General features: G+C 43.0%; 1 protein-coding gene across 2 annotated transcripts in view; it reads right to left on the reverse strand.

Moving 5' to 3' along the window:
* The window catches only part of lama2 (laminin, alpha 2), a 693080-nt gene that overhangs the window by 44366 nt on the left and 622917 nt on the right, over positions 1 to 25797 (reverse strand). For both annotated transcript variants that reach the window (XM_070885262.1, XM_070885261.1), the window contains exons 46-55: positions 25232 to 25365; positions 22245 to 22404; positions 16663 to 16787; positions 13671 to 13833; positions 13413 to 13557; positions 13188 to 13326; positions 8072 to 8192; positions 7745 to 7921; positions 7164 to 7312; positions 6272 to 6448 (exon numbers count right to left, since the gene is read on the reverse strand). In XM_070885262.1, coding sequence (XP_070741363.1) covers positions 6272 to 6448; positions 7164 to 7312; positions 7745 to 7921; positions 8072 to 8192; positions 13188 to 13326; positions 13413 to 13557; positions 13671 to 13833; positions 16663 to 16787; positions 22245 to 22404; positions 25232 to 25365 — 1490 coding nt within the window. The remainder of the gene's footprint in view (positions 1 to 6271; positions 6449 to 7163; positions 7313 to 7744; positions 7922 to 8071; positions 8193 to 13187; positions 13327 to 13412; positions 13558 to 13670; positions 13834 to 16662; positions 16788 to 22244; positions 22405 to 25231; positions 25366 to 25797) is intronic.

Consider the following 25797-nt stretch of genomic DNA (forward strand, 5'->3'; position numbering starts at 1 on the left):
GTGACTATGAAAAAATAACCAAAATTACTTTTCCAGTATTTTAGACAATTTTTCTCCTCTGATCATTGTTAGGTTTCAGTGGTCACAATGAGTAAACTCAGTTGGTACCTTCATAAAAGCATAAAAACATGCCAAGGGCTAGAAATTCAGCAACTCTGTGACTGGGTTTTTGGCGATATTTCACCATATTTGTCAAAACCCCGGTCGGTGGGAACTTCGGGCACCTTTTTGCTGCGGCACTTTCCACGTACCGCTGGGGAGAGGAGCGCCGCAGTGCAAGACCCGAAATAACCTTTTTGCCAAAAATTTGGCTCTCTCCACACCTATATTCTGCGCCCAGAATACCGACAGGGAAAAACCTGTCGTTGCAGCCCTGCCAGCAGCGGTAAGAATAAAGACCTGCAAAAAGGTAATTAAAGTTTTTATTTTTTAATTCTTTTTCAGCGATTTAGCAGCTAAGGGTTTTGTGAATGTTTTGTGCATTTTTTTTGGTGTTTGTCCCCCTCTCCCAAGGCATCTCTCACAGCGCTATTGGCCTCGGACAAAAGTTGCCGAAATTTACGGTTTGCGCTGCGAATCCTCGTGCAATGCTGTTTTTTACCGCTGCACAAATTAAAGGTTGAATATCCGGCCTACCAATGGTAGTGAAGCAAAAACAGTAATTTTGATGAAAAAATACTGTTTTAAAACCGATTTCTAGCCCATAGTGTTTTCTTCAACACATTCAATATCTTAACTTTTGATTGGATGAGTAACTGCTCTATAAAAACTGTTTACAACCAATGCATCCTTCTTATTATAAAAAAACCCTTTCACTATAAACTGGATGGCTCGGGGAGAAAAGAAAAAAGCTAAACAAAACTTTTCAAGTTTTTTTCTTAAACTGGAAAAATTAAACAAAAAGTTATGATGGGTTCGATTAGATAAGAAACAATGTGACAATGAAGAAAAATTAAATATAGAATATAAAGAACAAGAGAAAATCGGGGTGACCGTTTGAACAGAATAAGAGAGGTGAAGTTCCATGGGGTTCTCCCACTCATGTGGCCGAAATGCAGTGTCCCCGGAGGGACCGTTAACGCGGGTTTTCGGCGGCCGATCATAAAAATCGGTCGGACGCCGTGGTCGGGTGTTTTTTCCTCCTCGAGCCATATTCAGCTTGGGCACGGCGGGGGGTGGGAGGGAGGAGGGGAACAGGGGAGTCCAACGGTAAAGGGATTCGGGCAGCCATGACTTAATCAGGGTGCGCGCCGCTGCTACACGGCCACGCCACCCATTTTCAGCAGTTGAAAGGGAGGGTTTTTTTGGCAGTAACCTCGCCAGGTCTTTGTGTCGGTCCACTTTGCCGTGGAACGTGACACCGCTGGACGAGATCAACGGACTATCCCCGCGATCGGGGCCATTTTTACGGAAAGTTTAATGTCTGTGTTTTGACTGCATTGAACCTGCTGAGTGGTGTTCAGAGGATCTGTGAGACTTCTGAGGATTTTCACCTCTCGGTCTTTAGCTGTAGGCCTCATTCTGTGCTCCAGAGGCCTGCTAGGCAGGTTGCAACCTGAAAAGGAATGGGATCAGTGTTGGCAAAGGAACACCTGGTCAGACGCAGGACGGCATGCAGGAGAAGGTGTCGCTGTCAGCAATGTCTCGAGAGACAGCGGGCAAGGGAGGCAGCAGCCATGGCTGCCCAACAGAGACAAGCACCTGCAGATGTGCGCAGACCTGCAGCTAGAGAGGGTGGCCAGGAGGGAGATGGTGTCAGGAGGAGGGTGAGGTCGGCTGATCCACCCCACCCCCAACAAATAATGGGCCAGGAGGCTTGCCAGCAACAGCCTCCAGAGGCGGCCGACAATCAGGAGGACCAGGGAGATGGGCATCATCCAGCTGCCAGGGGAGGTGGCCAATGCAGAGGTGGGGGAAGGAGGCCCTACCTTCAATGGGTCGACAGACCTCAGTTCTCCTTCTTCCAGCTCAGTGATGAGCAATGCCTGCGAAGGCGAAGATTTAGAAAATAAGTACTCAGGGAACTCTGCACTGTCCTGCATGAAGATCTCCAGCCTCACACAACGCTGAGGATCGCCCTGACCGTAGAGACCAATGTCACCATTGCGTTGATTTTTATGTCACGGGGTCTTTCCAGTCTGCCCCTGCAGACATTGGCAACATCCCGCAATTCTCCCCACATCGGTACATCCGGCAAAGTCACCGATGCACTGTACTGGATAAGGATGCAGTACATCTCCTTCCCCATGACAGGGGACAAACAGGTGGAGTGGCAGGCCGGATTTGCCTGAATTGCAGGCTTCCCGAGGAGGCATGGTGCCATAGACTGCACACACGTTGGACTGAGGGCGTCACAACTTCACCCCAAGATCTTTGTCCAGCTCGTGTGTGACCACCAGCGTCGGATCCTGGCTGTTGACGCGAGGTACCCAGGAAGCAGCCATGGTTCCTTCATTCTGCATCAGACCAGTGTGCCCGCCCTGTTCACAGGCCCAAATCAGGATTGTGGTTGGCTGCTTGGGACCAAGGGATATCCCCTGTCCACTTGGTTGCTCACTCCACTGCGGAACCCCAGGACAGCGGTTGAGCATGCATACAATGACACTCATTGTAGCACCAGATGCATCATCGAGCACTGCATTGGGATCCTTAAGCAGATGTTCCGTTGCCTGGACCGGTCTCGTGGTGCCTTGCAGTACTCTCCTCAACGGGTCTCCATAATCGTCGTGATCTGCTGCATGCTGCATAACCTGAACATTATGAGGGGACAGCCGCTGGAGGTCGAGCCAGCAGTACCAGCTGATGATGAGGAGGAAGAGGAGGAGGATTCTCGTTGCCACCCAGCTAGGAGGCATTGTATTCAGCGCAACCCTGCAAGGGAGGTGCAGCTGCGTCTCAGCTGCTCGCCTCAGATAATCCCATCCACACATGACCCTTTAGCTCCCACTTTCCACGGCCATCACAATGAGTGCCTTCACGCACAATTGCCCACTCCCAAATGAAAGACCTGGCCAGATATATGTCCCAAAAATAAAGATTTATCAAAATATTCAATTCAGTGCAAAAACACAAGATAAACAAAAAGACTCCCATCAACTATCCCTGTGCATGTCCTTATATCACCTCGTACGGGCGCCTACCCTCACACTACGCCTAAGTGTCTCCTCTGTGGTTTCATCATGGGTCTGGGAAGGCTGCTGTGGTTGTTGTGTGGGAGCTACAGCTGTCCTTCTAGGATGCTCTCGAACACCTTTGGGCCTGGAAGGGCCGGGTGCTGACTGGTCAGCACCCTCCTGGGAAGCTGCAGTCTGGCTTGGCTCTGGGAGGAACCATGTGTGGAGGCACTGGAGAAGTGAGAGGTCTGGGGCCTGGAATGCTGTGATCCTGAGAGAGCACATCATCAGGATCCTGGTGCAAGGAGACTGCGTCACTCCCCAGGGGCAGCACCTTAACACCACCAAGCTGAGTGAGGTCAGGTCGGTGCAGTGGCACAACACTGGAAGGTCCCCCGCAGCCCGTGTTGGACCCAGCCATGAATGCAACACTGAGGTGTCAGGTGGCATTGAGCTGAGACTGCATGAGAGCAGCCAGAGTCTCAAATCCACCAGAGGTGGCAGCAGTTTGGCAGCACTAAGACACTCCATGGTCTGTTGCCCAGAGAGCATAAGAGCATCATGAGCTTCCAGGGCCACAGCCAGCCTCTCCAATCCAGCACCGATGCAATCGTTTGCTTGCGCCTGTGCCAAAATGGCAGCTGCCACATCACCTGCAGGTTGCGGCATCACAGGTGGATCCGCACGGACACACTGGGAGTCCATCACCATCTGCACACTGGCAATAATGGGCTCCATGGTGTGCACAGAGCTGTCGACTATGCAGGAGGTGGACTCCTCCACGCTCCTCACCACTTCCGACAGCCTCTATGGCACCCTTGTCAGCGATCCCAACATCTGGGAATGCATGGCCTCCACCCTTCTCTTGTAAGCCACTATGTCGATGGCATCATCTGAGTCCTCGTCAGCAGAACTCCAGTGCGCACTCGCTCCCGGAGAGGTGGCACCTGAGGTTGCCTAGCCCCGTCACCATGCTGCAGCCCGCTAGGCCCCGGTGCAATACCAGTGCCGCCCCACATACCACGTCAACTACAGCACACCGCTCACTCCCACCAGTATCTGAGCTGGCGTGTGGGTGGCAGCCGTGATGCACTTGTGCCATCTGTGTCCTCCTCCTCTTTCTCATCAGTTGTCTGGATGAGCCGGGGAGTCGTGACAATGGTGTCTTCATTGCTTGAGGTGATGTCATCATCGGTGCTTGTCGAGATTGGAGGGCTTCCATTCACATGCCCGCGCTTCATGCCTGCAGCTGGTCTCACAGGTAGTGTGTCCGTTTGTGCTGTGCTGCCATTCGGTGTTTGATCTGCAAGCATAAATGGGAGAAGGGCTGCTGTGAGGAGGAGGTGGTGGATTGACACATGGAGCGTGCAACTAGCACACTTTTGCACCAAAAAGCGCAGTAGGCACTGGCACATTCAACGATGGCTTCACTTACCAATGCTGCCCATATCGGCATCGCCAGTTCTGCTGCCCACGGCATAGAGGATGCAACTAGCAGATTTCCATAAAGGAAAGGAACAATAGGCGCATTGAAAGAGCGAGCATTAAACGAGGGCTTTCACTTACCCACATTGGCATCAGCATGGCCGCCGACCAACGCCTTAGCCCTCTGTTCCAGAGGTGTGAGCACCTGAGTGTCTGAGTCGCCACCCCCGGTCATCCTTTGCTCGCCTCTATTGTGAGCCAGCTTAACCTGCAAAAGAAAGCATGGTGGGTGAGTACGACTGTGATGACCCATCAGAAATGAGTGCACAAGTGTTTGTCCATGACGTGTAACTGAAAGTGTGAGACAAAAGGGAGCCTCCATTGCGAGAACACACACATATATGTATAGAGAGGCGTGAACAATGAAATGCTGCTCGAGTGACTAAACAGTGAGTATGGGAAATAAGAGAATGTTGAAGGAGAGTGTTGCAGATGCAAGGTCAGCAGCTGGTGGAAGCGGTACTCACTTTTATAAGCTGGATGATGTCGTTGAATCTCTTCCTGCACTGCACTGGCGCCCTCTGATATATGCCTGACACCTTCTCTGCTATCTCATCCCAGCAATTATTTATGATGTGTCTCCTTGGGCTCCCCATGTCTGGAAACATCACTCGCCGTCTACCCTCCACACCTTGCATCAGGGTCTCGAGTTCCACATCCGTAAAGCTATTCACCCTCCTTCCTGCTCTCATGCCAGCCATTTTCCACTCCGATTTCCTTCCCCCCTCAGGGGCTAGCTGCAAACTCTGGCCTTTAAAAAGGGAGCAGCTGGCTTATTAGGAACACTTAACTGCATGCTGAATTTCTATATGGTAATTCAGCTTCAATGAGGACAGCCACACCGATGAAAAATGTACTTTGGAAGGGTACCTTAGCGCTGGAACCCATTTTTTCACTTTTGGAGCTGAATATGGATCAGGCCACAGCTGAAAAAATTTCGGCGGTAATGGCCCCAAAAAGTTGGGAGGAGCGCTAGGTTTCCAGCGGTGCTGAATTTCGGCCCCATTGGTTGTAACTTTGGTGGAATAGCTGCGGAAACTATGGAACAATAGGGTAATCACTGTCTACACTGTTTTCACGGGATTTCTGCAGCTTTTCTGTCAAAGTTATGGTGGGCAATTGGAAAAACAATGATAAAAATTCAGCCCCAAAGTGTTTCGAATGACATTTTTCTACAGGATTAACAGTACTCTGATAACCCTACTGTTGAAATTGAGGAACCTTTTTACCGTAATATCACTGTGTGTGATGAAGGCAGACTACAAATGAGCCTGACCTGTTGAGTATTTCCAGCATTTTCTGTTTTTATTACAAATGAGACTAGATTGGTGAAGGTATATTCAATAGATAACATAATTCAATATAAAAGTAAACATTTTAAAAAGAGGATATTTACATTAATATGTGCTCAATTCAATTAATTTAAGAATAGGAGTAATTCACCAATCGGGTGCTTTCAAAGACTGCACATTAGGAAATTGAGGGCGCACAGCCTGTAGTTTCCCCTCCAATTTTAATGTACGGCTGCTGCCCTGATTTCTCAACGTGGTCTTGTGTCCAACGATGTCCCTATGTAACATGCACTCCGTAGGAGTGCCTGATTGGGGAATCTCCCCATTATTTTCTTTTCTGTAAATGTGTCTTTTTCTTAGGAATAATGAAGCCTTACTTACACTGAATTAACAACCAAATTCCATATACAGCCTTCAAAAGGTATGATATTTCTTAAATGACTGGCTTGGAATGAGACAGGTAAACCTCCAACAAACAGTCTTTTAATGTTGAGAGGCTGCTCATTAGGTAAGCGTAGTTTATGAGCTCTTTCTTCATTCACTTCCACTGTGAGAAACCTGACAGCAAAAAGAATCTCATGTTATTTGCATATTTAGGGTTTTTAAAAACTACATGACAGTAGAAATAATTCATTCACATTTAAATTAATGCTAAACCTATATATTTATTCAAACAAAAATTTTTAAATGAAGATTATATTAATTTGATGCAACTTGGGAGGAAGATTTCCTCCGGTTTCTGATTTTGTTACATGTAGCAGCCAGAGTAAATCATCCCTCCCAGAAAGTTCAATTTTGGTCGCTGCAGTGTTGTCACCTGGGGTTACATTGTAGTCAGTTGGGACAGCATTGGGCACATAGTAGTCAGCTGGGACAGCAATGGGGCATATTTTGGCCTCAGTATCTCCAGCATCAGAGGGGTTAGGGTTAATATGGTGGGGGGTGGGTAAAATGAAATAGGGTTTCTGTTAATAGTTATGATTTAATGGCCTTGTGACAAAATGTATGTGAGGGGAGATGAAAGGATCTAAGTGAACTTTATAGTCCTCTCAATCTATCCACATACTATATTTATATGAAGCACTTTGTGATATTCCTGAGAGATGTGGTAAGGCACCATATAAATACAAATTCTATTTGACTAGCCTCCTAAATTTCAAGGGCAAGGCTCACTGTCGGAAATTACAAACCATTGTCATCAATAAAGATATCAATACAGCCACTAGAATAGGAAAATCAGAGGTATTGTCAAAACTATTTGGAACTGTCATACCCCTTGGATCTATGCAGTCTAACACTGTGTTCCTTTCCATCATTGAACACTCCAGATTCTGGTTTGATTGTAACACGTCGAGGTTCTCGAACTCCAGTAGCAACATGTACTTCCAAGCGTCCTCTGTTTAGAAAAACTGCATAATAGGCCTGTTTATATAAAGCACACAGTTCAAGCACAAACTTACAGTACAGACTAGCTGGATATTATTGCCTTTAACAAAGAGTATTTCAAAATAAGTATGGTATTAAGCATATATCCTCTTACTGCAAATTATTTAATAATTTATTGGTTATATGGATACTATTAGGTGATAGATGTTTTTGAAAAAAATGAATAACCAATAAGAACAAGAACTTAATTTAAAATTGCATACATTTAAATAGAATATTATAGCAAATATTTAAAATATTTAGTATTTCAAATGTCTATTTTTCCATTGGTTCAATATGCAAGTATTACATGATTGGGAGCTTCTTACATTTATACTTCAGAAATATTTTAGTGTCAAACACAAAAATAAATACTTAAAAGATGTTAAAAGTGACAAAAACGACAAAAGAACTTATTGTAAGCAACACCTGTCCAGTTTGCCGACGTTTTCTCCTGAGTTGAGCTGGGGCCTTTCCACTTCCATAAAGTATCATTCCAGTCTCATTTTTAGTACTGAAGGAAAGAGTTATTTCTGTGCCTACATCCAATGAGTGTGGCTGGAGCTCGACAAATCCAGGTTTATGGAAACTAACAGTGTAGACATTCTGTCAAAAAGAGCATATCAGTGAAAATCATACACAGCACTTGGACAATTTCATCAACAGGAGCAGATATTGAATACTGTTAGAATCCAGTATTTGAAAACAAATAAAATTGTTATAAAATGTAAGATATCATAAGTTTAGATAACAAACCTCTAATGTACAGCCTTTTGTTAACCCCAGGTAATATGTGCCACTCAACAAATTATATGGTGACTGTGAAATTTCTATATCTCTGAGGCAGCCACTATATTTCTTTAAACTGATTTCAGGCCTGCAACAGATAAAGGCATTTTGTCAATGTAAGTTTGTCAATGATTTTCTAAAATTATATACACATTGCTGAAATAAAAGTGAAAGAAATAAAATAAAAAATACTGGTGGTAAAATAAAATGGCAAAAAATTAATTCTCCTCACTTCTTTCACCCATTGTGAAAACATTTAAGGAGCACAGATTTACAAATAGAAGATACACTGTTAGGATGAATATAATTTCAGTTAACTGCTTCATTAATAGATCACAAGAGTTCATTTAGGATGGGATGATTAAAATACTTGTGGAAAAATGCTTTGTTATTTGTGATTCTTGATGTAAGGCTGAATGCATTGCAGGAATCCTGCATTTTGGTAGGATATTATACATGTGTGCAAGCATTCAACTAACTGTGTCTATTAGTGGATGTCTTAAATCTCTTGCTGAGTGAATATAAGATTCAGTAGGGAATTCAGGTGAAACTTACTTACCCAGAGAGTGGTTGGAATGTGGCACTCACTACCACAAGGAGTAGTTGAGTCAATTAGCATAGATGCATTTAAGAAGAAACTGGATAAACACATGAGGGAGAATGGAATAGAAGATTATGCTGCTAGGGTTAAATGAAAAAGAATTGGAGGAGGCTTGTGTAGAGCATAAACACTGGTAAGGACTAGTTGGGCCGAATGGCCTGTTTTTGTGCTTTACGTTCTCTGTAATGCTTTGAATGGTGCTTCTGAAGACATCTCTTCTAGCTCATATTCAGGGTCTTCTTCTGCTATCAGTTGAGGCTGGCTCTCTCCTTCAACCTGCTCTGCAGCATTGCCCTTTCATCAGAAGTTATATAAGGCACAGCAGGGTATAATAATCTTGGATACCTTGGCCAGGCTGTGCTGCAAAGACTCCCCTGATTAGTCAATACATCAGATAGTTTGCTTTAGCATGCTGATAGTATACTCTATCAAGATCTGCGTGGCTGCATGTGCTTAACTATATCTCTTTTTTGTCTTGCGCATGGGTGTCTCAAAGGAGTCATGAGCTCAGTCTTGGTGCCCAAGCAGCCATCCCTCCAGTTCTTCTCGCCCCTGAAATAATGGTGGCACCATGGATTGCTGCTGAATAAAGGAATCATGCACCAACTGGGATAGTGGGCATTAACATGCATAATTCTGTATCTACGGTCACAGCTGCACATTCAGGGATTGGAACCGCCTTCGGTTCATGAAAAACATGCCAGAGCTGTCTGTGGGTCATCAATAATGTTTTGCACTTCCGGGGTTGAAGACAGTCTGTAAAAGTACAGATCTTCTTTGTCTGTTGGCTGGTTTCCATGGGAAAGTTAATGAAATCTCTGGTTTGGACAAACAATGCATCTGTTACTTGCCATGCAATGCTAGCTGTGCAATCTGACAGATCTTTCCTGCTGTTGTTTTAAAGAACTCAGAGGCATAAAAGTTCAAGGCAGCAGTCACCTTGACAGCCTTTGACAGAGCTATCCTTGAAGTGGTTGTAAGGTCTGGCTGCAGAAGACTGCAAAGTGTCTCATTGTCTCCCTGGGGAACTGTAGGCATCGATTTTAACTCCCCCACCTGGAGGAAACCAGGCCGGGAAACAGTTAAAATGAGTCAAGTCACATAACTCCTCTGATCCTACTACCTTCCTGCCATATCCTACTCTTAACCTGCGTTTTTGAGCAGCCGAGCGGGACATCCACAAGAAGGATGCAGGTTCCTCCTTTAAATAAGCAGATTGGGTCTAATGATGTCATCGGGATCCAATCTGTAATTTTAATTGAAAGCTTGTGCGGGGGAGCAGGGATGGCTTTCTCATCAGGCCAGATATGTCGGAAAACAGATTGTGGGCCAGAAGACGCCCACCAAGGCAAGTGTAAAAACATTTTGTTTAAGTTTCCTTGTGGGCCGAGAGTAGCAGGAGTGCTCCACCACTGGCAGCCATGCCTTCAGCAGCCGAAGCTCTCGAATTTCCTCCCTAAAGCTCCCTGCCTTTCCGCCTCTCTCCTCCTTTAAGATGCTCCTTAAAAGATACCTCTGTGATACCTGTCTTAATATCGCCTTACAAGGCTCAGTGTCAAATCCTGTTTGATAACACTCCTGTGAAACGCCTTGGATGTTTTATCTACATTAATGGCGCTATATAAATGCAAGTTGTTGTTGCTCCTCCAGACCACACAAGGAAGCCTTTAAAATCGGGGCTCTAATCTCTCATGCAGACCCCTTTGGGAACATTGATGTACAAATATCTTAGCCTGTAGGCAGCAGCATATGGGCTCTTTTATGAGGTTAAATGCACCTGTCTTCCAGTGCCTCCTCCTTCATATATAGAAGGATGCCCAGTGGAATGTTGATATGTCCTATTTAGTTCATGGATAATTAATTCCCTTCGATAATACCCCTGATGGGAGATTGTCTGATTAACTTCAGCAGTGAAGGCTAAAAAAAACTAAAAGCAGCAGACAAATTCCAGGGTCAAGACTCCTTTTGTTGAGAAAGAAGACCTTATATGCCTCAAGTAGCCAACGAGCCAGTGTCTGTTTTATAAGGGCACTGAGTGACACAGCACTATTCTGGAAATGCAAATGCATTATAGGGCCATTGGTTAATTTAAATTAAATTTGAGGTCAATTAAATTAGCTCATCCCAGAAGTGCTTAGCTTCCCTGACATATGGAAGTGAGGTCTGTGCACTGGGCACAGAGTGAGCCTCAGTGTCCAATACCACGCGTAATCTGTGTCTGATGAGTAGAGATATCACCACTAAGTACTGTATTATTGGGCCCTATATCTTACCTTGGAATCAGAAATTCATTCATACCATCAAGCACACATCATTGAATGGACCAATAAATGTATAGTTCATTTAAACTTCTGAAATAACCTATAAAAAGTCAGTAATATGCCCAAATCTCTTTAGTGACACCAGGTGCAGAATTGTATGTCACAATTTAACTATATACCACCTATTCAACAGCACCTAATCTTTTCTCAATTTCTAGCTTATAGATTACAAACTAAAAGTGGGACTTATACCTGTGTGTTCTGTAAACATCCTCAGTGCATGGCTCATACCACCTTACCAGAGTGAATCAGCAGATTTTAGCAATATTCAATGACCAGATCAAAATTTCTTCCTGAATAGCAATGTGTCATTTAAATACAACATCATCATTGTTTTACACAAGCATAATGCGTATTGCAACATTTGATGTATGTTGTTTGCTGGAGTGCAATAGCAGTAAGCAGTTTGACTGGCAAGCAGGTGTAAAGCTTGCACCTATGGCGTAAAGCATGTGAAATATTAGCTTCACATGATGTAAAGATGAGCAAATTGCAATGGAATTAAGCGCCTTATCATGCACTTTAAAAAAAATCATGCACTGAAACACTGTTTACCTGGCCTTCATACTGGATAAAAACAAAGGGTACAAAAGAAAACAAAATTATTAGATTAATATAGTTTATATATAGTTCTTAGAAAACCAGAATATTTTGGAACATGACTAATTTAATCTACACTACCTTTGGAAGCAATTTTTTTCATAATTCTTGTTTTAATACAGAAATAATTAAGGATTTTTTCATTGGGGCCTCGCTTAATAAACAAGCAGATTTAAATAGTTTGTAATCAACATCCCTTTGGTTTTCTTCCTACTCTGAATTTTGGGGAATATTTTTGTTTAAAGTGAGTGATTTTCACGAGACACGACAGAAGACTCCTCCTCTAACATACTCCACAAGCAAGATAAAGTTACCATTGTTTCAAAGATTCATTACTGGTGTCTCTGACATAGCAGTGCACACCACTGAAGTTTTCACACAAAGTATTAGAATATGAGGCAATCAGATATCTTTACATTTTGGATGAATGTTTTCCCTCTTTAGCACCCTATCATACACTCGTGTGTCAGGAGAGACAGCTACCTGCCAACATACAATTCCACAGGTCCTGCCAATGTAATTTCTTGGTAAACCTCCGAGCTGCATATTTAAGCTCTGTAGAAATTAATTTCTCCAAAAGTTTAGATCACCAGAATTTATACCTTAGAGGAAGCCTACGTACTAATGTTGCTTAGATGCTGGAAAAAGCAAAATACTGTAGATTCTGAAAATCTGAAAGGAAAACAGAAAATGCTGGAAACACTCAGATGAGACAGCATCTGTGGAGAGAGAAATGAAGGCTTAACATTTCAGGTCAATGACCTTTCTTCATAACTGATGAACCCTGTTTCTCTCTCCGCAGATGTTGCCTGACCTGCTGATGTTTCCAGTATTTTCTGTTCTAATCACTAGATTTTGGAGTTGAACTCAATGAGGTAATTTTACAATTCAGTGGGGAGTTTTACCTGCCAGGAGTGCACATTGGAAATATGAGCACACAATTACCACAGACCTCTTAAAATGAATAGTCAGAAAATTGTGGGCAGTTTATGCTCAAATTTCTGATGTACACTGCTACTGGGTGAGGAGTTGGTGAGGTGCACACTCATAAAATTACCCTATTATGTACAAATTACACACACAAACAGAATGTACATGCACTGGACAGCGAAGTATACTGGGCTGGATTTTTCTCTGTGATTCCGTCCTTTCCTTGTCTTCAGCATGTAAATGGTGGCAGTGAGGTTGTCCCTGAGCTCCTGGAAGATTTTTGTACTTTCCGTTTCTGTTACTGCTGTTCCCCCTACTACTCCTTGAGACCACCAGAGAATTCTGACAGCAGCCCTTGGCAGAATGGAGGGAGAGGGCCTACTTGACACTTTCTATCACCTATCATGGTTATTTTCCTGATGTCAGCCCACAAATGAGCAGATTAAACTCACGATCTCTGGATTACTAGCCCAGTACCATAACCGTTGGATTACCATAACACTAAATGTATATATACTGGGTATGTATATATACAGACACAAATTAAACAAGCATAACCTTTTTTTTTACTTCAAGAAACAAGAATCTAATTAACCTGTCATCGAAAATGTATTAGTGCAGAAAGATGTACCTTAAATTTTGTAATATAGGCAAGCCACCAAAATATATCTTCTCGTTATCTTTCAGATTGAGACCATGGTTGGTTCCTGGGGAAATCACGACCAAGTTTTCTTCTTTATTGTTTATTGTATCACGTATGAAAATATTTGCTGCCAAAATAGAAAATACTTGATTAATTATCAAATGTAATCAGAATGCCTTTGTGAAATGAAAATATTACTTTAACAAAGCACACCTTGTTTCAGATTTCTTGACAGTGTGAAAGATTTCCATTTTCCATCATTGTGGCGTCCTCTACTGGTGACATTGGATGTACCTGAGCCAAGATCGTAGCTAACCTTTATTCGTCCATCAGTCAGTTCAACACTCATGAAATCTTTCTATTAAAATTTAGCAACATTTGAAAATAAGCAAACAAATGAATCAATGGAATTCTGCTCAGACATGAGAAGTGAAAAATAGCTTGCTTTCAATGTATTGACGCTGCATTTACCAGGTCCTTTGTGGCAAGGTACATGAGTAGTGCATCTGAAGAAAAAGTCCTGAATTTGAATGCAATCGCTGACACATTTGGATTCCAGCGAGTTGGTCGACTAACACCTGCATAACCTTCTCCATCAAACTGCACTGTGCCTTCAGCGTCAGTGGGTTGTGGACTATAAAAAAGGGGAAACAAAGAATTGTATTAATAACATTTTGGGCTATTAACATCATGTAATTTAAACCTTTCAGTGATTACTGCATCTGGGAGCTTTTAAAAGATCTACAATAATTACATAAGGATAAAAATTGCAGTTGGGGATATGAGCAGGCTATTGGCAACCTCGGCATCACATTGATCCCGAGCTACATTTCTGACCTTATAGACTCCCCATCACAAAGACTGTCCTATTTCTATTTCCGTAACATTGCCATCTCTACCCTTATATCAGCCTATTTACTGCTGAAAACCTGATCTATGTCTTCGTCACCTCCAGACTTGACTATTCCAATCTGGCTCTTCGGGCCAGGGTCCTGCACCCTCCGTAAACTTCAGCTCATCCAGAACTATACCGCCCTTATTGTATCTTGGACCAAATCCACTCCTTGCTAAATTACAATGGTGCAGAAATTGCAGTCAGAGGCTCCCGTGGACGGATGCCTCCGACCTGCAAAAAAAATCTATGAACTTACCTGGTGGTCCGGGAGGTTCGGCGACTGGCGGTCCTGGGTCTCTATCTACATTATCACTTCCTCATCTCACTAGTCACCATTCACACTCACCCTCATCCTTGTGCAATCATACCAACTAACAACACACAAGGGTAGGCACTTGGGTCTTTTAGCCAATGTTCATGTAGAGTTTCTGCTAATGTGTTGAAATCTTTATTTTGAATATTTTGGGTCTGAAATGCCCCTTTCCTTAAGGCCTGTTACCACCGCAAATTGGCGGCCACGCTGCGGAGTGGAGTGGCCGCTGACTTTTCAGTGAATGGCTACTGCTAGCTCAATTGCCCTTCCAAATTTTCCCGGCGGTGCCCCGATCCCCCTCTATCGCTCCGCTGCTGCCGATCCATGTGCGCATTGCTGATTTACCCCATCCCCGATGGCGACATTCCCCTGTAAAAATATTCAGCCCACCCAGCAGTACCAAAACCTGTTTTTTTCCCGGTGGTCCAGTGAGGCTGTGGCCTTCTGCAATGGCAGTGCGGCTTCGCTTAAAGGGGAGGACGTGCTGCCGCCATGTTTCTTTTTGTCGGCCGACTGCCATGTCGGCCCGACAATAATGCCCCCGGGTTCGGCTGGGCTGCCAACAGGCAGCCTGGCACCCCCTCTTGAGTGCCAGGCTGCTGGCTCAGCCAAAACTCTCCCTGGTGGCCCAGTGGGCTGTAGTTTTAAAATCGCAAAGGCTCTACCCTTTAAGTGAAGGGGGGAGCCGAGGTGAAGCAACGCTGTGATGACATCATCACGGCGGTTACTCCGCAATGCCCCAACTTCCGCCCTTCAGGTGTACTCACTGGCCCAACTTCTGCCCCTCTCGTGTAGTCACCGCCCCCATTAAGAGTGACTTCCGGATCTGAATACAAAATACAACAAAGAGCGGAATTTCACTCAAGAGACAACCTCAGCAACAACTGTGGTAAAAACCATTGAAAAGGTGTGCATGCACCCCGTTTCGGGCGGTGGGCAATTTTTATCCCTTTGTGTTCTTGGACAGATTTGTCTGAACCTTTGGAAGTGGCCTAGTGAATTGCACTGAATGGTCAGAAATAATGGTTCCCCCCGCAATGGTGAGGAGTGTGAAAGGAATGGCTTGATCATTGTAGGGATGCTTTATGGGGCTGGTGTGGGGTGGTGTCAACCTGGCACATCATGTGGCAGCCATATGAGTGTATACTGTAAAGTTAACTAAATCTGACCATGATGATCCTTGGCCTCCCGGGCAGCAATGTACTTGGGTGCTTATGTCCTGTGTCCTCTGCAACATCAGATGATTGTGGAGAAGGTTGGTGTTGTTGTTGGTGATGGTGGTGTGTTTAGTGATGTTGGTGTTGGGGCTGATCGCGGTGGGATTCTGAGGATCAAGGTGAAATTTTTTCAAGGATAGATGGCAGGTGAGGTTCAGATGACAGAAGCGATCTGTCAATGGTGAGAGAGGTTGCTCCAAGTTGGTGACAGTGAATAGACATTGCAAACAATTCCAAACTGCATACAGCTCAAAAGTTTCTTACAAATCTTAAGGCTTCAGCTTCTGACATTGGAAAGTAAACAGCTGTGAAATGGTAGCTTTTATACCACGTCTGCCGATGTCAACTAGCCAAAGCAATGGAGAGTCACTGAGAACCCGACACACTTGACTGGAGAGAAACCAAAGAGATGGCAAACTCGTTGAAAACTTGGTCAAATGTTAAGTGCCTGGGTAAAATCCTTTTAAATACCTTTAACTTACCTCTTAAGCATCTTAATTGACTGCCCCGCCACTTGGTGTCAGGACTGCGATCCGTGCACAGACCTGACAGTTGAGAAACTGACACAGAGCCAGTTCGGATCAGCTTCCGCCCCACTGTCAATCAGGGCCATTTTGACAGCAGGCCCGCCTCCAAAACCCATAGTCGAAGGGCTGGGAAGATTGTGACTGAGGGGGCAAATTGCCTCTTTAGTGTAGTCAGAAAATGAGGCTACAATTGTAGTCCTGCTCAAAGCAAACACAGGTTATCCACTGGGTGAATGGAATCACTTCTTTGTAGTAATTTTACAACTTTGTGCTCCTAGCAGGAAGTTTTGCTCACCTGGAATGCATATCAGAAATTCAAATGTGAATTAATGGTTTGAAAAATAAATGCTTGAATTTCTGATATGTTCTTCTGGTGGGTGAGGCTCCTCACCAGGAATGCAAAGTCAGAAAATTGTCCCTTTTTAATCCTGACATTTTCAGAATGGAATAGATTTAGGTAATAGTCGCCCTGGGGCTTGATCCTTTACTTAGGAAAGGTAGGAGTACATACCTCACAACACAGCCTTTGCAATCTCCCTGTCTGTCTCTGTAATTCCACAATCCAATAGGTTTACGATCCAAGGAAGTCTCTCCCATACAGCCAGTGAAAGTGGTTGTTTTGACTACATCTGATTTCTTACAGGATTTAAGAAAAAAAACTATAATTACAATACTGATGCAATCGATTTTATCACCTGTTTTTTTTTTGCCAGGGTGTAAACTGTGTTTCCAGTCACAAACATAGATTTTTTGACTGGATGTGGAACAATATGTAAACCGTATCGAGCTGATCCATAAGCTAATATTCTCCTGTGGCGGTATAAGCAATAAGCAAATGTTCTGGGATCAACTTAATTTACGAAACGAAGATAGCCCCCAGCAGTATTCCTGCCTCCAAATAGAAGCTCATCATTGGGATTTGTGAAATGGCATGCTGCTCCACGATTTAAACACCTGAGCAGCTTATAGGGTCAGTCATATTTATTAGCTATTTTATTTTCGTAGCAAGTCGAATGACTAATTAGGAAAACATCTGAAAATTCACCTGTTGGGTGCAAAGGCCCTACATTTTCAGAGGAATCAGTAGAAGTGCTGCTCGCCCAAGTCAGTTAGAGGAAGGAGACCCTGTTTAAAATGGTGGTGGGGTGGCCATCCAAAGAAACTGCCCAGGCAGAGTGGAAAGAGGTGACCATTCAGTAAGTGCCACTTCCATTAATCCTCACATGGCTGCAATACATTTAATGACCTTCCCAAGTCTTACCAAGTCAGGCAAAATAAGATGAGTCAGCCATACCTTTGAAGATGGACTGTACTCAGAATGTTTGCCACTTACAACTACCTTCCTCGCACTGTATTTAAGTGTTTCAAGAGCTTATCATTACTATCTAGGAGATTTTGCAGGGCCCTTTATATGTTTTTTCACTCATGGGCTTACATAGGAACATTCGGAAGTAAGTAGACCTCCTCTGTCATTTAATTAGACCATGTCTGATCTGCACCTCAACTCTAAGAAACGCTAGCCTTCAAATTGTGGAGTCTGCGACGGAGTAGTCATATTCCCTTTGAAAGGCCCTGTACTTTCCGGATTTCCGCATGTGCTTGTGCATGCACGAAATCTGGAACTTACGATCTGTCAACGTATGCCTTGACAGATCATTCAAACTACCTGAAAAATGAGTATTGCTAGTGCAGAGTTGGGATATTTGCCCAACAACTGACCAGCAATTGCCCATGCAACTCTTATGGCTGGTAAAAGCAGGCATCCAGCCTGCTTAAATAAAACATTTATATAAGGCTTAAAATAAACATTTAAAATACACTTTAAATGATTTTGTGCAAATATTGGAAATGAATGAACTTATGAATAAAATTACAATTCAGTACACTGTATAATTATTAGAATTCTGTAAATTGTATAATAATTTGGGCATTCCTTTCATAAATCATTGCAATGGCTCAAGTGATCCCAGGTACGCTTCCAAGCCACCTGCATCCCTAGGATATGTGGGCCTCCACGCTGCCATCTGCCTGGAGGCCTGAGACACAAACTCTTTGCAGCCTGAGCACCAGGAAGTACTTTCAGAATTGTATTGTGGGTCAGAGGCTACTCCAGTGGTACGCCACTGACTGCAATTTCTAGACCAATATCTGAAAAGGGTATAGTAGTTCATTGTGGACTTATGTTAGTTCTATTGATTTTAAGTTGTGTGTTGCTTGAAGTACTATAGTATTTGATATACTATACAGAAGCAAAAAGGTACAGCAAAAGACTAAAATGATACATTTGAGACTTTGAACAAATATTTTGTATCAGTCTTCGCAGTAGAAGACACAAAAAAATCCCAATAGTGGATAATCAAGGGGCTATAGGGAGGGAGGAACCTAAATACAATCACTATCACTAAAGAAGTAGTTCTCAGTAAAATAATGGAATTAAAAGCAGACAAGTGCCCTGGACCTGATGGCTTGCATCCTAGGGTCCTTAAAGAAGTGGCTGCATTCAATTGTAATCTACCAAAATTCCCTGGATTCTGGGGAGGTCCCAGTGGATTGGAAAACTGAAAATGTAATGCCCCTGTTTAAAAAAGGAGGCAGACAAAAAGTAGGAAACTATAGGTCGGTTAGCCTAACATGTTGTTGGGAAAATGCTGGAATCCATTATTAATGAAGCAGTAGTCGGACATTTGGGAAAGCATAATTCAATCAAGCAGAGTCAGCATGGTTTTATGAAAGGGAAATCATGTTTGACAAGTTTGCTGGAGTTCTTTGAGGATGTAACGAGCAGGTTGGATAAGGGGAAACCAGTGGATGTAGTGTATTTGGATTTCCAGAAGGCATTCGATAAGGTGTCACACCAAAGGTTACTGTACAAGATAAAAGTTTACGGCGTTGGGGGTAATATATTAGCATGGATTGAGGATTGGCTAACTAACAGAAAACAAAGAGTCGGGATAAACGGGTCATTTTCCAGTTGACAAACAGTAACTAGTGGGGTGCCACAGGGATCGGTGCTGGGGCCTCAATTATTTACAATCTATATTAATGATTGGATGAAGGGACTGAGTGTAATGTAACCAAGTTTGCTGATGACACAAAGATGGGTGGGAAAGAAAATTGTGAGGAGGACACAAAAAATCTGCAAAGGGATATAGACAGGTGGGAAATCATTTGGCAGATGGAGTATAATGTAGGAAAATGTGAGGTTATCCACTTTGGCAGAAAAAATAGAAAAGCAGATTATAATTTAAATGGAGAAAAATTGCAAAGTGCTTTGGTACAGAGGGACCTGGGAGTCCTTGTGCATGAAACACAACAAGTTAGTATGCAGGTACAGCAAGTAATCAGGAAGGCAAATGGAATGTTGGCCTTTATTACAAGGGGAATAGAGTATAAAAGCAGAGAAGTCCTGTTACAACTGTACAGAGTATTGGTGAGGCGTACAGTTTCGGTCTCCGTATTTAAGGAAGAATATATTTGCATTGGAGGCCATTCAGAGAAGGTTCACTAGGTTGATTCCAGAGATAAGGGGGTTGACTTATGAGTAGTTTGAGTAGTTTAGGTCTATACTCATTGGAATTCAGAAGAATGAGAGGTGATCTTATCGAAACATATAAGATAATGAGAGGGCTGGACAAGATGGATGCATAGAGTATATCTGCACTCATGGGTGAAACTAAAACTAGAGGGCACAGTTTCAGAATAAGGAGCCGCCCATTTAAAACTGAGATGAGGAGGAATTTCTTCTCTCAGAGGGTTGTAAATCTGTGGAATTCATTGCCCCAGTGAGCTGTGGAGCTGGGTCTTTGAATATATTTAAGGCGGAGGTGGAGCGATAAGGGAATAAAGGGTTATGGGGAGCGGGCGGGGAAGTGGAGCTGAGTCCATGAACAGATCAGCCATGATCTTATTAAATGGCGGAGCAGGCTCGAGGGGCCAGGTGGCCGACTCCTGCTCCCATTTCTTGTGTTCTTTTGTACATTTGAGCAGGTAGTTTTAGACTGTGTGAATTGGTCTGGCAATATGTAATTTTTCACTTTTTTTCTATGAAGGAGATGGCAGAATGTGGTGGACATCCTACATTTTCTCTAATAAGTGGTTTACCACAATTCGGCATTCCCTGTTAAACCTGGGCACTGCTTATGGAAACGGCTTCCTATCTGTGAATATGAGAACAAGGGTTGAGATATAGTTTGAACTGTAATTATGGGCCTAATTTTGGCCATGACTTGGATCAATTTTTTTGGAGTAAGTTGTTTTTTCTGGCGTAAGTTAAAAAATGCTATTTTCCCCAAAAGATTTGCTCCAGAGTAAGTCTGTTAGGTACGATTTTTTTTAGTTCAGTTTTTTTTTTCAAAAGGGGGCGTTCCCAGACACTTGCGCCAGTTTTGGCCATTTATGCCACTTTGGCCAGCTAAAACTTACTCTAAATCGACTTAGGTCAGAGTATGTGGCCAGCTCTGAAAAACATTGTGGGCAGTTAAGAATTTGGCGCAGGTTAGTACATTTAAAGCACCAACACTGACAAAGCACTAAAAAAAAAACACAAAAAGTAATAAGCAATCAATAACAAATAAAAAACAGAAGTCCTACCTTTCTGCCAGAATTTAAAGTTCCCCCCCATCAAAACATTCTTTCGCCCCCCAAAACACTCTTTCTCCCTCCCCCCCCCCCACTCCAATCAAAACAAGCACCACCATCAATGAATAAAAAATAAAACTGAAGTCCTACCTCGGCCCGGGAACTCAACGAACCGGCCGGCCGGTGCGAGAGGCCACTCGGCCGGGGATAGGGTGTGGCGAGATCGGGGCATCCCTTCGGCCGGGGATAGGGGCTGCGAGCATCAGGTCCTGTTCACAGCGCGCAGGACACACTGGGAGGGCAGGAGCATGCGCGCAGACTTCACTGCGCATGCGCGCAGTTGCCGGCACTGTTTTCGGCACTGGCCTGTTGCTCCGTCCTCCACTTCACAATGCACACCACGCTGGGACTCCGGGGACTCGGAAGGGCGGCCAGGATGGAGTGACTTTTTTCCGGCATCATTTCCAGCGCACAAAGTAAGTGCACCGAAAAAGGGGTTGGGCAAAATTGAGCCCATGGACTCCACTTCATTTTAATTATTGTTTTTCTTGTTCCCTTGTCTCCTGTGCCATGCAGTTGATTGGTAGGTGGCAGACTTGCAGCCATGCATCCCTCAAGGCTGCTTTGTAAAGTTGGCATGAATGTGGTCCAGGGATGACATCAATTTGGATTTTTCCAATGCTTTCCCTCTGTTTTTCTGTACCAATGGGGAAGTGCCTGGCCTCCAATCAGCTTCTACCACAGCAGTATAGGAATAATGTGCACAAATCCACATCCCATTGTCACCATGATTTTACAAGCCAATGCTCCAACAAGCAATGCAATCAAACTGCCCATTTCATTTAAGAATACTAATTCTTAAAGATCTGATGCACTATAATGTCAGCTGTGGGCTCAGTGGTAGCACTCTTGCCTCTGGATCAGAAGGCTGTGTGCTCAAGCCTCACTCCAGAGACTTGAGCATATAATCCAGGCTAATGCTGCAGTGCAGTACTGAGAGAGTGCTGCATGGTTGGAGGTGCCGTCTTTCAGATAAGATAATCTGCGGCTCAGTCTCCGGTGTATGTAAAAGATCCAATGGTACTATTTCAAAGAAGAACAGGTGAGTTCTCCCCGCTGTCCTGGCCAACATTTATCCTCAACCAACATCACTAAAACAGATTATTTGGTCATGATCACATTGCTATTTGTGGGACCTTTGTGTACAAATTGGCTGCTGCAATGTTTCCTACATTACAACGGTGACTACACTTCAAAAAATACTTCATTGGCTGTAATGTGCTTTGGGGTGTCCAGATGTCATGAAAGGTGCCATATAAATGCAATTCTTTCTATTTACAGAAATGCTCATTAAATTATCTAGTTATGTAATTGTAAAAAACTTAAATTTAAAAATAAATATATCTACTACTTGCAGAACAGATAATTTGTCAGTTGATCGTCGATGATATTTCTGCTGAATTATTAATATTGTAAATCAAAGAATCATATTCTTGAATAAATGTTATACCATACCTTCACTTCTCCTGTTAGACCACCAACAAACAGGTAAGCATTTGCATCTACATCAAGTATTGTGTAGCCTTCAGGAGATACTGCATTGTAAGTCGTTGGCATGATGCTTGCCCTTGGGCCGTCTAATGCACGCACAGAAAGTGTACCATTTCTTCTAAACCTTTTTGTAAAAAAGATGATCCATTATTGCTGTAGTTTGCAAATTAAGGAAAAATTGAACACTGAGCATTGCAGAATAAAATTTAATTCAGCTCAAGTGTAATTTGTTTTTCACAAGCAGGTTTCAATGATCACTACAATATTCTTTCCATCATAGTAAAATAGAGGTGAGAAAATAATGACTCTGATAGCAAAAATGAAGATGCTAGAATATTAAATGGTGAACCATGTGAGTAAAATGCTTTTTAAAAAATCATTCCTACTTCATTTTGTAACTTATTTCCTCATGCTTTTTAATTCCTCCAACATACTGCTCTCTCAATAAGATGGGTGCATAAGTTACAAAAACATTTTACTCACATGGTTCACCATTTAATATTCTAGCATCTTCATTTTTGCTATCAGAGTCATTATTTTCTCACCTCTATTTTACTATGATGGAAAGAATATTGTAATCCTTAATCTGTGCTTTTATAAACCAATTTTCTTAGTTACATGAGAACACAGGGTTCACTTATATAGTTGCATAGTATTTAGTACAGAAATTGCCCATTTGGCCCAACAGGTTCATGCTCCACAGGAGGCTCCTCCCACCCGTCTTCATCTATCCCCATTGATGTATCCTTCTATTCCAAGTGTTTAACTAGATTCCCCTGAAATGCATCCGTGCTGATCGTTCTTGTGGTAGTGAATTCCACATTCAAACCATTCTCTGGGTAAAGAAGCTTCTCCGAATTCCTTATTGGATTTATTAGTGGCTATCTTATATTTACAGTTCCTAGTTCTGGTCTCCCCGCAAGTGGAAACATCTTCTCTACGTCTACTCTCAAACCCTTTCATAATCATAAAGGTCTCTATCAGGTTACCCCTCAGTCTCCTCTTTTCTAGAGAAAAGCCCCAGGCTGTGCAATCTTTCCTGACGGGTAGAACCTCTCAGTTCTGGTATCAATCTAGTAAATCTTTTTTGCACCTTCTCCAGCGCCTCGATATCCTTTCTATACTACGGAGACCAGAATTGTTCACAGTACTCTGCAGTACTCCAAGTGTGATCTAACCAAAGTTTTATACAAGTTTAACATAAATTCTCAGCTTTTCAATTCTATTTCTCTAGAAATGAACGCAGTGATTTAGTTGATTTTATTTAAGGCCTTGTTAACCTGCGTCGCTACTTTTAGTGATTTGTGTTTTTGTAACCCCAGATCCCTCTGCTTCTCTGCCCCATTTACACACTTAATTTCACCTCCTTATTCTTCCTACCAAATGTACCACCACCTCACACTTGTCTATTTTGAAGTTCATTTGCCAATGTCATGCCTATTCTGTAAGTTTATTAATGTCTTCCTGTATCTTGTCACAGTCTTCCTCTGTATTAACCCCCCAACTTGATGTCGTCTGCAAATTTTGAAATTATGATATGTTTTCTGACCTCCCTTCTCCTTATCAGGGAAAGCCCATTGCCTCCACTTAATACTTAGCCAAACTATCCCAATTAAGGCAGCAAAATCAGTATATGGGAAACAATTCACTTCCTAAATGGTACAGCATGTTAGCACATCAATATGCTGCAGGGCAGAACTAATTGTCATTAGCAAATCTGAACAGTGATTAGAATGCTGATTAGCAACATGAAAAAAATCACTAATGTTTTATTCGTCAATCAGTGGTGTACTTGAACCAAAAGTCACTTTATTAATGCAAAATACTTTCTGGGAAAATAACTATTAACAGAAAAGAGAGTCATTATTTGGCATGGGCAGCCTATCTTTAAAATGAAGTATAAATTTGAAAAACAAACATAAATACCCATACCACACATCAGGGTAGATTTTTGTGTGTGTTGGGCGAGAGGTGGGAGGAACAATTGGGAAGCTCATTTGATGGCATCAGCGAAAAGCCCAAACCATTTTCCTGGTTGAGCTTCATTTTAATATTCATGGTAAGCTGCCATGTGTTTGGGGTGGTGAAAGGCAGCTGGGGCGGGGAGAGCGTGCTGGCGATGGGGGCCAGAAATCCAGCAGCTCCTACATGAAGCCAAACTGCCATTTCCTGACTATAGCGGAGAGGCAAGTGCCACAGAAGGTTGGGCACCATGCGGGTCAATTCTTGTGGGGTCACGAGGAGCATTAACGCTTCTTCTGGTCCCACAAACAAAGTTAAAGGTCATACCTGCTTCATTTTTGGAGCCGTCTCCAGTAGTCTCTTTAAGGACTGCTAGTTAGGATGCTTCAGTACCATTGGTACTTGAAAATTACAGGAGCCAAGGTTTCTTATCTGTAGGCCCCAATCAAAATGGTGGTAAGCAGAATGACTGCAGGAACGGGGCGGTCAGTCCTGCCCTGTGAATTTGAGCACACTACCATCCTATTCCCGCTCAAAAATAGGGATGAAAATCGAGACCAACATTTTCCAAACAAAGGAGTGACATTTTTCTGCTATTTTTAACACATTGGTTCACATGTACCTGTAGGTTCGACCCAAGATGTTTCTTTTAAATCCAAATTTCAACTGAAACAGACAAGTGGATGACTTGTTCCCAAGCCCCCACATACTACAGTTACAGTGTCAGATACCTATACTGACCAAGCACTTGGATATTTAAAACTCTGTGAAAGAAAAAAGTAGCACCTGTTCGATTAAAGGGCAGATTTTGTTAATGCATGCTCTGAGGAAAGGGGAGTTCTTGCCCATTGGGAGTGGAATTTTATAAAATCTGACTTTAAAAGTCATGGTTATGCTTGAATAAAAGAGTGCACATTCACAATCACATTACTTACAGTTTGACCAATAGACTTAGTCAGAAGCAATAAACTCAGAAGCATGAAACTTACCTCGAGGCTTCAATTCTGTACCAGTATTGGTCGTTAATGATCAAGTCTGGATATTCAACACGTCCAACACCAGATCCTACATCCCACAGGAAGCTGACTCTGCCTTTACGCATCTCAATTGCTAAGAAATCGGTCTGTTGAATAACAAAAGAAATCAAAGTTGAGGGATAATTTAGGAACCATGCCAGAAGGTTGATTAATTAACCTTCAGAGAAGGCAGTATCTGTAAGTATCTGTAAGTATCAGGAAAAGTCTTTAGACATAGCAAGGCAATATGCAAAATGCTTCTGAAAACATAATGATCAGCCATGATCTTATTGAATGGTGGTGCAGGCTCGAAGAGCCGAATAGCCTACTCCTGCACATATTTTCTATGTTTCTATGTTTCATACGGGGTTGAAATTTTCCCCTGCTCTAAACATGGCGCACTCACCCCGTTTGAATGGTTTTTACCGCAGCTGCAGTTCGGGTCGCCTCTTGAGTGACATTCCGCTCTTTGTTTTTTTTCCTTGGATCCAGAAATCGCTCTTAATGGGGGCGGTGACAACACTTGAGGGGCGGATACG

This window comes from Pristiophorus japonicus, chromosome 7 (genome assembly GCF_044704955.1).
Source record: "Pristiophorus japonicus isolate sPriJap1 chromosome 7, sPriJap1.hap1, whole genome shotgun sequence".
Lineage (NCBI taxonomy): Eukaryota > Metazoa > Chordata > Chondrichthyes > Pristiophoridae > Pristiophorus > Pristiophorus japonicus.